Source organism: Oreochromis aureus, linkage group 20, assembly GCF_013358895.1.
Source record: "Oreochromis aureus strain Israel breed Guangdong linkage group 20, ZZ_aureus, whole genome shotgun sequence".
Classification (NCBI taxonomy): Eukaryota; Metazoa; Chordata; class Actinopteri; order Cichliformes; family Cichlidae; genus Oreochromis; species Oreochromis aureus.
The window spans coordinates 26,059,074-26,075,461 of NC_052961.1; the positions used below are offsets into that span (position 1 = coordinate 26,059,074).

The 16,388-nt window shown below is 39.9% G+C and overlaps 1 protein-coding gene across 1 annotated transcript; it reads right to left on the reverse strand.

Moving 5' to 3' along the window:
• Window positions 1–2,939: 2,939 nt before the first annotated feature.
• On the reverse strand, window positions 2,940–16,118 carry rhoab (ras homolog gene family, member Ab). The gene is made up of 5 exons (XM_031745366.2): window positions 15,968–16,118; window positions 8,553–8,710; window positions 7,032–7,152; window positions 5,967–6,097; window positions 2,940–5,762 (listed from the first exon to the last, which is right to left on the reverse strand). Exons 2-5 carry the CDS (start codon window positions 8,706–8,708, stop codon window positions 5,589–5,591), a joined length of 582 nt encoding a protein of 193 aa, XP_031601226.1. The 5' UTR covers window positions 8,709–8,710; window positions 15,968–16,118; the 3' UTR covers window positions 2,940–5,588.
• Window positions 16,119–16,388: the final 270 nt, after the last annotated feature.

Below are 16,388 nucleotides of genomic sequence, written 5' to 3' on the forward strand. Positions count from 1 at the left end.
GAAAGAAAGCAGCATCGGCACCCTCCCCTTCAGCTCATTCCTCTACAAGTGTTGCGCTAGAGACAGCGCGTCTTATGTCTTACATGCCACCAGTTTTGGGTGGAGTAGGCAGTGACGAACTTCCTTCCTTCCTCTTCGACTTCGTGGGTTTCGCTCTGAATGCGTCTCTAGAGAGCCCCAGTCCATTTCCATGCCTAGGCAGCAGAGATCTCACAGTTGGGGAGGTGCTTTTTAATAAGTCGGGAATACCCTTAATATGTCTGTTAAGTGTCTGTCTGTATAGTCATAGCTGGTGTAGCTCTGACTACAACAAACTACAGTGGTTCTAACAATGTTGCTTCTTGTGTGTCTGTGTTGTGTTTGCCACTTTGCAAGTGTAACAGCATTTTAATACTGTTATTGCAAACTTTACTGAGACTGAGGCTGTGCCCGTTTAGTGACAAACAGGAAACAGATGAGATCATGAGGGCAGAGTCGGTGAAATAAGAATAGAGTACAACACAGCTTATTGTTTCAGGATGAGGCCCTCTCCTACAAAAAGGTCCGCAGTCACGGAGGTCGGTCCTTTGCAGTCTGGGAGGCTCAAGTTGACGTGGTTCCTCTCACATCCGCCCACTGTGGCCTTTGTAGTTCACTGTTGGAGACCTCCTCCTACCTGTATACTAGAGGCATATTTTCTATATCATTTCGTTTGTCGCCCTCCAACCATACTACACAATTCTCCCATATATGCTTGGTACTGAGCAAAAATCTTAAAGTACCTCTCATTTTCTTATGTTTTGGAAATGGGAAACGGGTGCAGAGATTTATGGAAATGTGCATGTAAATACAGTATATAAGGCAAAAATAGAGTTTGCACAACTCTAAAATCAAAATCACCGTTATTTTTGAACACAGCCTGAACTCTTAGTCAAGCTTTCTTTTCTTTTAAACAGTGCAGGACATTCAAAGCTCTTCTTTGGATGTTGGCTGCCTTTTGTACTGTTCTCTGTCAAGATGATCCCACACTGCTTCAATCATGTTGAGATCTGGGCTCTGAGGAGGCCAGTCCATGACTGATAGTGCTCCACTGGGTGTTTTACTGCATTGGAAGTATGTTTGGGATCATTCTTGTGCTGAAAAATGAAGATGTGGCCAATCAGAGACATTCTAGATAGTTTTTCATGGTGGGTGAAAGTCTACTTCCATCAGTTTTCTACAAGCACCCCAACACTACTGGCTAAAATGCAGCACCAAACCATTAAAGAGCTTCCACTGTGTTTTACAGATGGCTGTAGACACTCACTGTTGTACCTCTCTGCTGACTTCCTCTTTATATACTGATGACAATTTGAACCAGAAATGTATACTTTGGATTCATCACTCTATTAGACCTGTTCCTGCTGATTTTCAGTCCAGTTCTTAATGTGTAACTTGTAATACCTCAGCCTTTTCTCCCTGTTTTCCTTCATTAAGAATGGTTTCCTGATAGCCACCCTTCCACTGAGACAGTTTCTGATGTGCACACCGTGCTAGGAGATGCCAAGTTTTTGGCTAATAGCTCATTGTTTGTGCAAGAAAACTTGTCTAAAGAAAAGCTTTGGAAAACCTTCAGAAAACTATAACTCAGAAAACCACTTTAGAAAATGACAAGAAAGTCAGCCTGCTTGGAAACAAAATAAAGAAACGATGGTGCCTCAAGACTTTAGCACAGCACTGTTTTTAAATAATAAAGCAGCCGGAGTTTCTGATATGCCCTCCTTTTCAAATGTCATTTTTTAAAAGCCTTTTTCATCAGGCCTGGCATTATTATGCTACTTCTGTGAATATTAAATGAATGCTTAATTTCTGTTCCCGTGTCCTCTTGCACTCTAATGCCCGTGGCGATCATTACTCTCCAAATCATGATTTCTGTGTTCACATTAAAGTGTCTGGCAGCACAAGAAAGGAACTGACACAGGCAGATTTTTTTTACTAGTATTTAGTCCACGGCGTTTGACTGCTTACATGTGCTAAACACAGAGGTATTTTTTTCTTTAAGTTACACAAAGGCGTATGTAGGCTCAGCTCCATGCGGGTACCATCCTGCTCATACATTTAATCCATTTTATTCCTGGATTTCCACTCCTCCACACTGCATTACACAACCACTGCTGGACGCCGAGTGGCACCACACTCCGTACACACTCGCAGATTCTCGATTACTTGCCCCACAACATCCAGCACCGTCCCACGCAGGCTGAAACTGCCTCACCTCAGCATCCCCCACACTCTCTGCAGCGCAGGCCTCGGTGCGAGTGCTGGCACATCATCTCTGAGTGCTATGGTGTTACTTTCTGCTCCCCAAGCAGCAGTCATCCTAACGACTGGTTATTTATCAGGGTCGTAATCAAACTTCAGCGAGAATTAGCTTTTTATTTAATCTAAGCTCATTCTGACGTTCGGGTTTGGAGGTGCAGTGGGAATGCAATTTCATATTTCCATCCTGAGTTGAGACTTATCAGTCTGAACTGATCTCAGACCACAAAGTATAAAATAATGACCACATTCTGTAAGTGTGGATGACTTAAAGAGCAAGAGCATGACTGAAGCTTCCTGTGAGAGACTCAATCCTAAACCCTGATCACCTGAGCTATATTGTGAGATTGTTTAGTGCATCCCCCACATAACATTAAGTTAGTTTCTGGCTGCAGCAACCTTGATTCGAGTCTTTTGCTTCATGCTTTCCTTTTCTTTTTCTGAAATGTACCGCTCGAGTAAAGTCTTAAAAAGGGAAAAAGAAAGAAAGAATTGGTTCCTTTTAAAATGCTCTATTGCATCTCAAGTCGTTTCACTTCCCCTCAGCTGCTGTCTGGAGTTTTCTCTAGATTTCCTGTGCTGGTTTTACTTTCATGTATTCAGACATAGTGTTGTAATCTTAAGACATAAAGCAACCAGTACATTAAACACTAAACCATCAATCCATTTATATTACATGTTTATTGACTGAGCCAAAGTGCTCTTCCCCAACCTGGAGACGATAATGAATAGGAGCTGTGTGTTATAGAAAGTAATTTATTACACAAACCAAAGCTAGTTTACAAATAGTTTCCAGTCATGTGCGTGTGTATAGCCTAGTATGAACAAACCCACATCTTTTTTTCCTTTTTTTTTTTTTTTTTTTTTAATATATTTACAGACTTTGCATACAGCTTGGTTTTTCCTGTTCCTTTGTTTAAATCACTGCTTCAGCATCCAAAATAAGGACTTAAAAATACAATAAAAACTAGAAATAAAAATGATTTGTACATGAGACTAAAGTTTGCTTTCCTTTTTTTGTCTTTTCAGCTAACAGTGTGTTCAAAAACAAACAAACAGGAAAAAAAAAAAGCCAGCACTAATTGTCCTAGCGATGCTCTAGACAGGCAGCCGAGAGGCCAGCCTTTCTCCTGACTGCCCAACAACAGCATTTGGCGGGATGATTGATTGGTTATTAAAACCAACTGTAAATCATCAGAAAGATTCAGGTAAAGCACAGAGAGAAGGAAAAAACAAAAACCTAAAGCAACATAAGTATTCCCTAGTCTTCCACCTCTTATTTTTTTTTTTTTAAATACTGATAGACAACATATGTTTATGACATTTTTTTTTAAAGAAGTTGGAAATAAAGTATAAAAACAAACACCACAAGACTGGTTTCTAGAACAGGCTCCTCCCTGTAGACCAGGAAGAAGAACAGGAGGGTGCAACACTTTCACAGAAGAGAGCCAGAATGTGTTAGCAAAATGCACAGTAAAGTCAGGAAAGGTTGGTGACTAACCAATCCTCAGACTGGCCATGCTTACGTTTTCCTCTTTCTTTATTTAAACAAAAAACTATTAGCAGCAGGTGGTTATTTCTTTGACGTGGATCACCTGCATGTTATACGAAATCCACCTGGCTGACCAACCTGACAATTCTGGCATTTCTATGCACTGTTCTGGGATAAAAGGGTCATGTCACTTTGTTGTTTGTCTCTCAGATGAGAGTTACCAACAGGTAACCCCTTAAAAATTTACCTGATCTGCTTAATGTACACATGACCCTTCTACATGCCTACACAAGCACACACACGTAATATTCATAGTCATTCATCCCAAATAAGGAAATCAGTGGTGCGCATGTAAACATTACTCTCCTCTCCTTGTTCTTTGTCCTGGTCTAAAACCAGAGGAGGATGAGCACCAGCGGCCAGCTGTGGAACAGGAAGGGATGGGAGCAGAGCCATGGCAGTTTGCTCAGGTGGGTCTACGCGACACAGGAAGCTACCTTTCTCTTCCAATGGGACCACGATTCACCTGCCACTTCCACTGATTCAGTCTGAAGAACTTAAATTTTAAAGAACCCTCAGATGTGAACTAAAGTAGACAAACCAGCTGCAGTTAAGACTCCAGCATGTTTATGCTCATCTTGCCTGGCCACCAAAGGCCCACGGCTGCTAACCTGGAAATAACTGAACCTGGCTGTGTTTTCTAAAACACTAAGATGATCTGAAGCAAGCAGACTGTGATAAGATACACTTCAGATCTCGTTTAAAACAAGCAGCTAGCCTCAAATAACAGCACTCAACATCAGGTGTCTGCAACAGATTATCCAGTAAGAGTAGAGGCTCAATGTGTTTGTCACAGAGTCTATAAACTACAAAGAGAAACCAAACGGCACGTGAGCATGCTCCATGCCTCTCCAATAACACAACCCACCTGACAGCATGTGACTACTAGTTTAATCCTATCAATAAGACAGTTTTTCTTCCATTGGATTGAAGTGCTAGCTAATACACCTCAAATTTGTTTCAAGCACCATTCTGAAGAGCACTCAATTTATTTAACTGGCGATTTGTCTCCTATTGAGGGCTGTTTTAACTGACCTACAGCATATAACGAGTAAGATAAAAGTGCAAAACTAGGAAGTGATGCCCTGGCTTCCCTGTCTTATCGTGGCCACTTCAGAACTTCATACATCCCATCCCTTCATCTTCCAAACTTCACACCATCTTAGCCCTAATTCCAGGCATGAGCACCTGGGGATGAAGTCCACTGGTGGCCTTTTACAGTGGTACTCATTTACTGTGCTGTCTGTTTCTCCCTTCCGTCTGTCTGGTCATCCATTCAGGAAACTTAAAATTTTGTTATTGTCCCCAACTCCCTGTAATTCATGAGCAACTTCATCAGGGTTACCAGTCAGCTAGATTTTACGAAGGACTCTTAAGGACCTTTATCAGTGTAAGTGGCTTGTTGAAAAGTAACTGTTCCAGCGTTTGGCTGGTCGCTGGTGTAAATTTCCCACCCAGATGGTAAACCCACAGGTAAAGAGCCCAATGGTTTACAGCGGTAGTCGTTTACCATCTCCCTTCCCTTCGTCTCCCCACCTGTACTTCGCCATCAAAGCCTTTCAAACCCAAGTCCCAGGGTAAATTCAGTCCAACAAACAGCCAGGTTACAGCGGTAGTCATTTACTGCACTCTTTTCTTCTTCCTCCCCCTCCCTCCCTCCCTCCCTCCCTCTCCCATCTTGTAATCCCTCTGTCCCTCCCAAGCCCTATCCCCAGGTATAGTAACCCAGGGTGAAAACAGTCCAAATATGACGGCCAATTTACAGTAGCACACATTTATTGCTCTTCTTTCCACGACGGGCCTGCAGTGCTGCCCTGGTGGCCATCTCAAACACCTCCCGCACGCCATCCTTGGTCTTAGCAGAGCACTCCATGTAGCCAAATGCTGCAATCCGCCCGGCCATGTCTCGGCCCTCTTCTGACTTCACTGGCTCCTATTAGCCGAGAAAAACAAAGTGGTAGTTTAGGAAAACACATATTCTAGATAAGTGTTTAATCTCGAACAGCTTTTGCTACAGTGACTGGCAGAAACACGGCACCACTAATTCAAGATCTAAAAATCAGAAGAACACTTAAGATTCACTCTCATTTAGTTCAGAACAAACATGTTAATTCAAACTAAATAAAAAGTCAGGCACCTGTTTCATCTTGGCCAGCTCTCTGCGTGTGTGCTCGTCATTACGCAGATCTTTCTTGTTTCCTACCAGAATGATGGGAACGTTTGGACAGAAGTGTTTGACCTCCGGGGTCCACTTCTCTGGAATGTTTTCTGTAATGGACAAAGACCAGAGACGGGAGGCATAAACAAACAAATAATTCAATTGTTTAAGTGTTATAACTGTCAGACTAAAATTGAGACCCCTTTATGCCTGAGGTGACAGCCCCCCTTTTTTAAAAAAAAATCTTTAAGACATTCTCCAGTGATGATGTGTCCATCCCTGCCCTGTTCCAGTGGACTTGTTTATCTTTTTGTAGCTCTCTGTATCTCACTTAAAGTAGAAACAAAGTACTATTTACCATATAATCCCATTTTTTCATAGGAAAAGTGGGCACCACAAACCATCATTGCATTCTTTGCAAAAACAAAGCAGTTTGATGTCACAGCAGCTGCATTTACATTTAAATGTGTTAGCAGAGTAAAATTGGAGGATGTCAGCGTTCTGATTAGTCTTTAAAATTTAAGCTTATGCAGACATAATTAAATTATGTTTCTAAAAAGAAGAAAGAGCTCTGCTTTTATCTCCACTGAGTATCAAATGTAGTCTTACTTAGTCAGCAAAAAAAATGTTGCTTTGAAGATATATGACAATCTTTCGTGCAATAAGACTTTGTTTTATTACAACTATAATGTCCTCTCATTGAATCTTATTTAATTAATCTCTGGCAGTTTAATTTTCTGCTGCTTTTATCACTTTTATGTACAGCCATTTCCATGTGATCACGGAAGTGCTGTTAATAATCATCATGAGGAAAAAAGATACGACTTTATGTTCAACAGCAGGCGTGGATGACACTACATGACAAATGACTTGTTACTCTGCGTGCACACAAATGTAAGTGGTTCCTCTGCAAAGTGCACAATCAAAACAGTCCAGAAATATCTTCTATTGAAATCAGAAATGTGGCAAACACAAAAGAGACAATTGGTTTTATTTAAGTCATGAATGTATGTAACTGCAAGAATGTGTTTGCTTTGTACACACCCAAGCTGTCAGGGCTGTCTATGGAGAAACACATGAGGATGACGTCAGTGTCTGGATAGGAGAGAGGTCTCAGTCTGTCATAGTCCTCCTGACCTGCTGTGTCCCAAAGAGCCAACTCCACCTGACCAACATTGAGAGAAGATAAGGCAAAGAAGGACAAAAGATGAGATTTGATAAAAGGAGAACAAGGAATTTTTTTAAAGGATCAGAAGGGGATGGAAAAATGTGTAATTTTCATCTTGATCAGCATAACTTTTACACTGAAGCCAGCAAAGAACATGAGCAAGACCCACAGCAGACAGTCCTGACAACAAAGGCTTTTTTGCAACCTTAAACTGGCAAGGATTACTAACATAATCACTAATTATAATTTGAAAAAGACCTGAAAGAGTATTGATCTATGATATGTAAATGATAAATTAGGATTTGCTTTTTTTTTTCTCCTTTCTTCCCAGATGTTGCCATTAGATAGTTCAAATATTCTCTCCACAACCTCTCGAATACCCAGTTTGAAAGCCATATAAAGCATTACATTGCTAGCCAGACATAAGAGAACATCCACAAGCTGCCTATAATCAATCACCTTCAAAAAGCAATTTTAGTTTAAATTAATATTTCTGCAAAGACTTGGTACATGTAATACACGTGCCAAATTTGTAAGAGGTAGGGGAAAAAACACCAACAAAGTGCTCACATAAATTGTGCTCTTGTTCATTCCGCACGTGCAATTTAATTTCAGAGACAATAAAAAAACATGCCAGTGACATAACATCTTCTCTATACAGAATGCATATCTAAATGGTAAAAGAAGGCATTTGGAAAAGTGTCACACTTCAAGAAGCATGAATCCTTTGCAGCAGCACAGGAGGTTAGAAATCAGACAGCCAATAAAGACTTCCCGTCCCAGAATCCTATTAACCCACAAAGAGGTCAGGACTCATGAGTTTGTGACTGATGAGGCTGGCTGCCGCAGTTATCTGGGAAGAACTAACTCCACCCACACAGGATATGTGTGGAGTGCTACATAATCAAATCCACTGAACTCCTGAGCAGAGTGTCCTACTATATTTTATATAATCCTCACTTGCAAACACAAGAGCTACAAACACGATGACCAAGCTCAAAAAGAAACCAGACTTAGCTGATGACTGCTGTTGTGTGAAGGAAGATGGGAAAATGGAATAGTACATTTTTTCAACACTTGCTCACTTGGCCCTAAAGGTACAATTAAAGCACTGAGCATGATTAAGCACCGAGGAAATGAGTCCCAGCACAAAAACCAGTGCAGATAGTAAGGAAGGGAAAGATGTGCTGTGACATTTAGAAGACCCGAGACTGAGTCACCTACATACATATATATATATTTTTAATTCAGGTAAGAATCTTTAAATGGCATTTGTTCACAGAGTAAAACAGTCACTTATAAAGATGGGTCAACAGGTCTAAAGCATCTACCCCAAAGCACAGGAAATTAAGTATCAGTAGACAGTGTAGTTGTTCCAATCCCTGCAGTTGTCTCACCTGTTTGCTGTCCACCTCTATGTCAGCAACATAGTTCTCGAACACAGTGGGGACATAGACTTCAGGGAACTGATCTTTGCTGAAGACAATTAGAAGGCAAGTCTTCCCGCATGCTCCATCCCCCACTATTACCAGCTTCTTACGGATGGCTGCCATCCCTGGTGGAATACAAAAAGGAACATTTTAATCAGGGAACCACAGGAAGAGCGTTGCATCAAGTATACGTATAGCATGGCATTACAACATAGCATCGAAAAGGCACTGACTGTAACCACTGGGAGAATTACTCTCCTGTTCACAAATAAAATTTGTACTACTCAGGTCTTGTTTGACTGCCCATTTCGAGCATGAGAACAGAGGAAAATGTGAAAGTTCAGTCACATTTGTGCCACATAGAAGGGTAGTGTTGCAAGGTGCACCTGAACTACGCAACACTACACTTAACACCTTTAAACCACATAGCTGAAAAGCAACTCTGTCTCAGAAGCCCCCCAGAGTTGTGAAATGGTTAATGAAATTAGGAAAAAAAAATTTAAAAGGCAGAAATATATTGGTATCACTATTCAAACAGATTTGAAAACAGGATATACTTGATAAATTCAAAAATGGCAAGAAAAGTTAAAAAAAAAAAAAAAAACAACTAAAAAGGTTAATTATGTTGTTCACATTCTCAATGTAAAATTGAGTAAATAACTAACCCACTTTCATTAATAATCCAATGTCTTGTGCATGTAACATAAGAATAAGTGTAGTGTTTACACTGTCCCCTGTTCTTCTAACTGCACTGCACGTTTTCTGCACTACCTATACACAACATCACAAAGGCGTTGCATGGTGCACAAAGATGCGAGCTACTAGGAAGTACTGAGTCAAGGTTCCAGTAATTCATTACTGTAAATGACCCAACAAGCGCACCAGTGTGGGTGTGAGATGAGCTTGCCCAACAGAGTTAAAGGAAGTTAGTGCAAATGAGCGACATGCAGTCTTGTGTCACTGGTTTGCAGCAGCTAGGATCGGTCCATGTTGGGAAATTGCATTCAGCTGAATGTCACAAAGACAAAATGAGTGCCAGTGTTTTGGATTTTCTGCTGAACTGGCCACCGATATTTTACAATTATTTAATATGCACTGCTGTTTAAACTATGGAAAAGGACTATAATCTTGGCCACATTTAAAAAAAAATAAAAAAATAGAAACACAAAACAGGACAAGAGAAGGTGACTTGTCTTCATTTGAATAGGAAATGTGTTTTAAAATACTAGGGTTGTTCAGCTGGACACACTGAAACGCTGTCTTTATTCATTGAGCACACATCAAACATAGCTCATTTGTCATGGTGGCCCTGCTGCTTAGACTTTCACACCAACACAGTACATGTACTGTGTACTTGCTAACAGCACAAGGACAACAGGACCTCACATAGCAGGGCTAATAAATCACATCCCTGAATGGATATTTCCTCCTTGGTTTGAGAAGGTATAGCAGTGTGGAGTGCCAATCATCATTCTCTACCCTGCTATCTCCATCATAGTGAGTCAGGTGGAGGCGTGGTAGAGAGCAAACTGCTTGACACCTCTCCTGTTGTCTTTCAATCCGTCAGCTAAGATGTGGTGTTGATCTGCTGCAGTTGTGGAGATGTAACAACGTATTTCTTTGTTTAACTGGCCCCTTTAATCTGCTAGGGTATGTGTGTGTGTGTGTATATATATATATATATATATATATATATATATATATATATATAGTGTGTGTGTTCATCTAGTAATTTGCATGCAACTGAAATTTCGAAATACATGCTGCCTACAGTCTTTAGTTTCTGGCAACAAATTCAGTAAATTTCTGATGAAAAGGCAGCGTTTTCCTAAAGCACAGCACATATGGACATGGGGCTTACTTCCACCACTAAGATTTTTTCCACAGAACATATTCATCAACCAACAGTCAAATTCACACATGCTAGAGTTCCTGTCACTCGCTGGCTATGCTGCTCTTCCCTGTGGGCTTCACACTCTCACATTTTTTAAAATTTGCTTGCCGAGCAGAGCAACTATAACAGAGCTGTTAATGCTCTGGCCAGGACTGGCTTGTATTGCGCTCAGGAACAAATTGAGTTGTCTTCATCTTATGCCCACCGCTCTGCTCAGTTAGCCCCTTCCCATAGAAATGAAGAAACAGAGGATGAAGCAAGTGAACATAAATTAGTTCATAATTATGTTACATATTTTTGTTTCCTTTTCAATTTCAGTCCCACTAGTTATCAACTCTAAAAAGCATGGAAAGCATCTTATAAATGGTAGATGAATTGTCTAAGTAGGACATCGGCATCAAAAAAAAAAAAAAAATCAGACCACCCCACCATGACTTGAGGACAAAAGGAAAAGACAAGAATTGGGGCAGCTGTAGCCTAGAGGTAGGTATACAGTCAATTTGCCCACTAGGTAAAAATGAGTATATGTGACCTCCTTTTGATGAATGCTGGTTATGCGTCTATGACCAAGTCCTTAAACGTACCAACCATGCTTAATAGCTAGTAGGGGTCTCTGCAGCGGAAATGATATAAAGCAGGTTTTAGCTATTAATTTCAGTAAATACAATTATCACAAAGTATGACCTAGTACAGAAGTGCTGTCAAAAGATTAAAATAGGTTGATTATTAGTTCTTAGGGTGAGAGTACAGCAATAATGATGGCCAAAGTACAAAAACTACAGAACAATGTTGCCTATCCCACACATGATTGAAAGCTAAAAAGCATGTTTATAGATTCTGGAGCTGTGAGCACGCTAGGATCTATGACGTAATGTTGTCATCAGACAATGACTGTGACGCTCTGTGCAAGTTTCCACATACCTGCCAATTTTTTTTAGGACGTGTAGATTGTAATGTAAAATCTCTAGACTAATGCATCAAGTAAACGTGCACCTTTTAAGCGGGCTTCATTGAATAATGACTAAGTGCCCTTGGTGTCTATAGATGTACATTTAAACGACAGGATAATTGCTAGTTAACCATTGTTTTTCTAAAATCCAGATGTACTCAATGAAAAAAATAAAACTTGAGCATTGTCTACAGGTTTACAACAAACAGAATGTGAAATGAACATTTTCACACATCATCATCATCAACTGTTAAAATTTAGGCAGCCCAGATTTCATAGCCATGCTAAATTTAAACATGTTTGTCAATTAACAGGAGTGACGTAACAAGTCTTTTTCCAAAACACCACATTCTCGGACATCGACATCATGGTGATAACGCAGATAGTGGGAGAGCTCACAGTAACTAAAGATAGTATATTGTTTGAGTTTAGCAAAACACGGCTGGTTATGCAAGCTGTGTTGCATGCTGGATGAGCAGCAAACCAAGGTAACATGCTACTTCACTTGTCATTCATAATCTTGTAGATGGTAAGGACTAGGCTACACGTGCAAATCCCCACCCCATTAGCGTGTTAGTCAGCAAGAGTCTATTAGATTAACTCAAATGAGAGACGTTGACAACCAACAAGATCAAATTGCAGTGAAGAGTACACAGAGGAGCAGAGAGCAACAAATGACAACTGGTTATATATACGCTTAGTCAGCAGTTTTTTGTTTGTTTGTTTTTATATATAATATTTTAACAAACTAACAAAACAAAAAAAACCTCAAGTAAGCATTTCTGATTACTTGTGAAAAGCAGTCCTGTTTAGACACACAACCACTTTCAAACAAAACACTTCCATAATGCTTTCACACGTCAGTGTGAAGTGAAATGCTATTCTGTCAGCATTTTCACTTTGTATGACACAGCCTTAAACATTACTGTGCACCTGATGATTCTTTATCTTGTTTGCTAGAAAGAAAAAAAACCCCAAAAACCAAAACAAAAGACAACAAACCTTTAGAAAATGCCACGGTGGCATCGATAAGGTGTGTATGCTTGGCGAGGAAAAAACCCACAAATACATTCTGCAGGGTGGAAAATTACCCCCACTTAAGGCTGGTTAACTGACTGCTAGCTGATAAATATTTCAGTTTCTGACAGATACTTGGCACAAGCTTCTTCTGTGACCTAACATGCATTTCTTTGGGCTGCAATTTATTATCAATATGTACAGTACATACATAATGGAAAATTGCGGTATAAAAATATCCCCTTTAAAACTGCTTGGTAATGTATGCGCTATTAGTTTGCTAAAGCACTACAGGCTTTAAAACATGTCATAGATCTTCAGCTAATGAAATGACTAGGCTGCTCACAAGGGCTCAAGAAGAGAAATATTTGCATTTCAGCGATTTTTCCCCTAACATAACCTGTACTTAATGTAGGCAGTAGTCACCTGTTGTAAGCAGTATGGCTAGAGATACACGGTGTATGAATTTACTTTGGAACTCAGGTCATAACATGTCAAAGTAACAAAGAAGAGTTTGTTATACTAGCTACCTTTGGTCAAGGCAGCCCTTTAAATTATGACCTTACAGTATTTGCTCATCGAGTTAGCTGTCTGGCCATGTCCCCTGTGATCTAAGGATTCTGTCTGTGTGAAAGATTGAATTGAAAAGAGCGTCTTCACACTGGTCAAACCCATGTTTTTTTGACTGGATGCCATCTCAGCCTACCAAGTACAATGTTGCTGAACTTGATTCAACATTGTGTGCACTCCAGTTTGTCCCTGCTGGTTTGCTAAAAGTGGCTAGACAGCCATCTGTAAATATCAGACCGTTGTCAGTGTAAACAGTGCAGATGAATCTGTACGTCACGGTTTCGGTTTTGCCCTGTATGCGATCAGATGATAATTCATTTATTTTAAGGGTGTAGCATTTCTTTAAACCCACGGTTCAGTTCATCTCTCATTTTTCAGGCAGGTACGAATCTAGAGGAAATAACTATTTATGCCACAGTTTTTGATCATTTGATCATAAACAAAATAAAATAAATCCAATTTTTCTTTTGAATTTTCAGTGCATTTCATACTTGAATGAACTTTACCACACTTAATGTTTTAACTAACAGCACTAGCAGCTCCAGATCGGTATCACAATACACGAAGATAAAACCACTGTAAGTTACTGTGGGAGCAATTTTGGTCTCGGTTTTCAAATTTACTTTTAAAGTATGCACATATGCGATGCCCTTTCAAGCCCAGTTTTATAAACAGGAAATGTTTTTTTACAGCATTGAACAGATTAGCCCTGTAGTGTTATAAACATACAATGAAACACATACTATAATGTGTACTTTACACAGCATTAAATTAAAGGGAACAACATTGTGGGCCTTATTAATACAATACATGTAGTAGAAATGTAGGTTCCTATTACATACTACATTCTGATAACTGTTCATTGATAACTACATCTTACTGAATTACTCCGCAAACTGGAGGCACAGTCATCAATCATCAATTAAAATTAAAAAGAAAACCACAAGTAAAAGCACTACTGTCAAATTTCAAAGGCTCAATCAATTCTTGTTAACAACAATTTCAAAATACATTTCAGTTCTGAGACTCCAGTTACCATAATCAATACCAGAAGCTTTTATTAGCTTAGGTTAAGCATACCATCAAGTGTATGAGACCAGTTGATCTACAGATAAGCACAGCCAATAAAATTACTGTTAAACATTTAATATACACCATTTTTAAAAATTCTTATGGTACCAACTGCAATTTAAAAAATAAAATTAAAAAAATTACAGTTTCTTTGGTACAAATCTCTGGAGACACTATTGCGGATAATAAGGCTGCAGAACAATTACCAATAACCAGCACACAAATTCCAGCCACCCATTCATCACCATCCTAAACTCTGGGCTTGTCTTTGTCATCACGCATGTACTGATATATATGTGGTATGGGTAAGAAGTCTTAATCGGTATGAAATTATTTTGACAAAGCTGACCATTTATCTAAATTGGATGCTGTTCAAAAGCCATCATCTTCCTCTATTACAGTGGAGAGGATATGAATTTAGTTAACAGCTTCAAGGGCAACAACGCGCAAGTCCTGCAGTAAAACCTTGCTCGTGTATTAGGAGGCAGAATCAGCGTGATAGAACCTTATGAAGAAATAGGAGTTACCCAGGAGGCTATTCTACATTGAAAAGAACAATGTCAAGAAATATTTACTCTGATTATTAACATACAGTACTTTAAAACATAAGTCTGGGTGTCAATGATTTATATGCTATACAACATGCTATGCTTTGAGATTATGGTCTCTGGCTCCAACACTGGATTACATGTAACAGTTTCTCATTATTAGTCAAAGAAAAGAAAAAAAAAAAGAACAGGAAATACTTCTGTCAACTTGACAATTACATACACTGCTACAATTTCCCCAAGACTGCATTAGATCTTTAGTTTTGATTTTAACTGTCAGAGAACACAAAGTCACACCCATGATACTGTCACATCAACAATAACCATAACGCATAAATATGATGATGGATCACTTTGGTATCACCAAGCAACACCCATGTGGCGGGTTAGAAAGCTGACTTCTGCTATATATGGTCGTCCACTATAGCCAAGGTACAGAAAAAGTTGTGTGTCGCCTGTGAGAGCTCGGAGTGTTAAACCAAACATTTTTTTTAACCAGCTAGACACTGGGTGGGTCACCAGAAAGATGGCGTCATCACAGAGGCAACAGATGGCTAGTGTGTCCGCAGTGGAAGAATGGGTGGGTGGCCAACATCCAAACTACAAACCAAGCGAGATCCACACATAACACACGTACGATTTACCAGAGGTAAAACCTTCTCGCCACAAAACGTCTCAAAAGAAAACACAACTCTTAAAATGCCCTAATAAGTAGAAATGGTGCGCCCAAGTACAACTGACGCCTTCTAAAGCGTACAAAATGACAAGAAATATGAATTTTAGGTTTTAAAGAAACTGCAACGCTCGTTCATACCGCCCTTCTTATCTTTAACTCGTTACGGGAAAATTATAACCCGCTTAACAGCCATACTAACAGACAGTCAAAAAAGAGACGCCGGAGAACCGCCTGATCAGCCGAGGCAAGTCAGGAAAATCGCCTCATTGTTTGGTTAAGACTCGACAATCTAGGCCAATCTTTGCGGTTCCATTTATAAGCCTTGCTAAGTTTGCACAGTTTGTAAACAGTGCCCGGTAGAGCCTGACAATTTTCTTTAGGGGGAGGCGGGGGTCGAAAGACTTTCTACGATAAGCACACACTAGTTTTTTCTTCAGCACAACTGAACAGCAACTGCGGAAGCGGCACTAAAATAGAGGTCGGCTCGGGGAAAGGCTAACTCAGCTACCGTAAGCTAACATCGCTAGCTTTTAGCTTCGCTAGCACGGCCTCGCTCAGCTCCGGGCAACTTTAAAAAATATTTCCATCACTTTTAAAAATAACAGTGCGAAAGAAACAACATTTCATCAAAGTCGGATATCGCAGAAAGTTGTTTACCTTCAGTTTATGTGCCTAGCAGTTGGGTTTTTCAGTGTTTCTCGGACCAAAGTTGTTTTTCCGACCAGCCGACTCGCTCGCTGCTTCCTCCCGTCTAAATCTGATACAATGAATTACTTGACGGGAGCGAGCCGCCAAGGTTTGTAGTTTCTAGCAGAGGGGGAGGGGTGGCGGGCACGAGCCTGAGAGCCACACCTGCGCGGGCACGACTTGGTATGAACACTTGTGGAAATGTGTAATGTCGGTGTACTATGTAAGCCATAAACACAGTCTATTTTCACATGTGGAATTTTTTTTAAAAGACTTTCACTCAGGTTAACGTGTTTAAAAACAGCGTAAGTGTTTCTGTCCAACCAAAAGACTTTTACAAGGGTTTCCAATTACAGGTAATCTAAAATAATCTTACTTAAACCACTACGCG

Bases quoted from the DNA above. Each gene is read 5' to 3' on its own strand.
- rhoab (XM_031745366.2), bottom strand. From the start codon at position 8,708: ATGGCAGCCATCCGTAAGAAGCTGGTAATAGTGGGGGATGGAGCATGC. The intron at 7,153-8,552 runs GTGAGACAACTG...AATGTTGGTCAG, and splicing joins TAGAGGTGGACAGCAAACAG to GTGGAGTTGGCTCTTTGGGA. The intron at 5,763-5,966 runs GTGCCTGACTTT...CTCGGCTAATAG, and splicing joins AGCTGGCCAAGATGAAACAG to GAGCCAGTGAAGTCAGAAGA.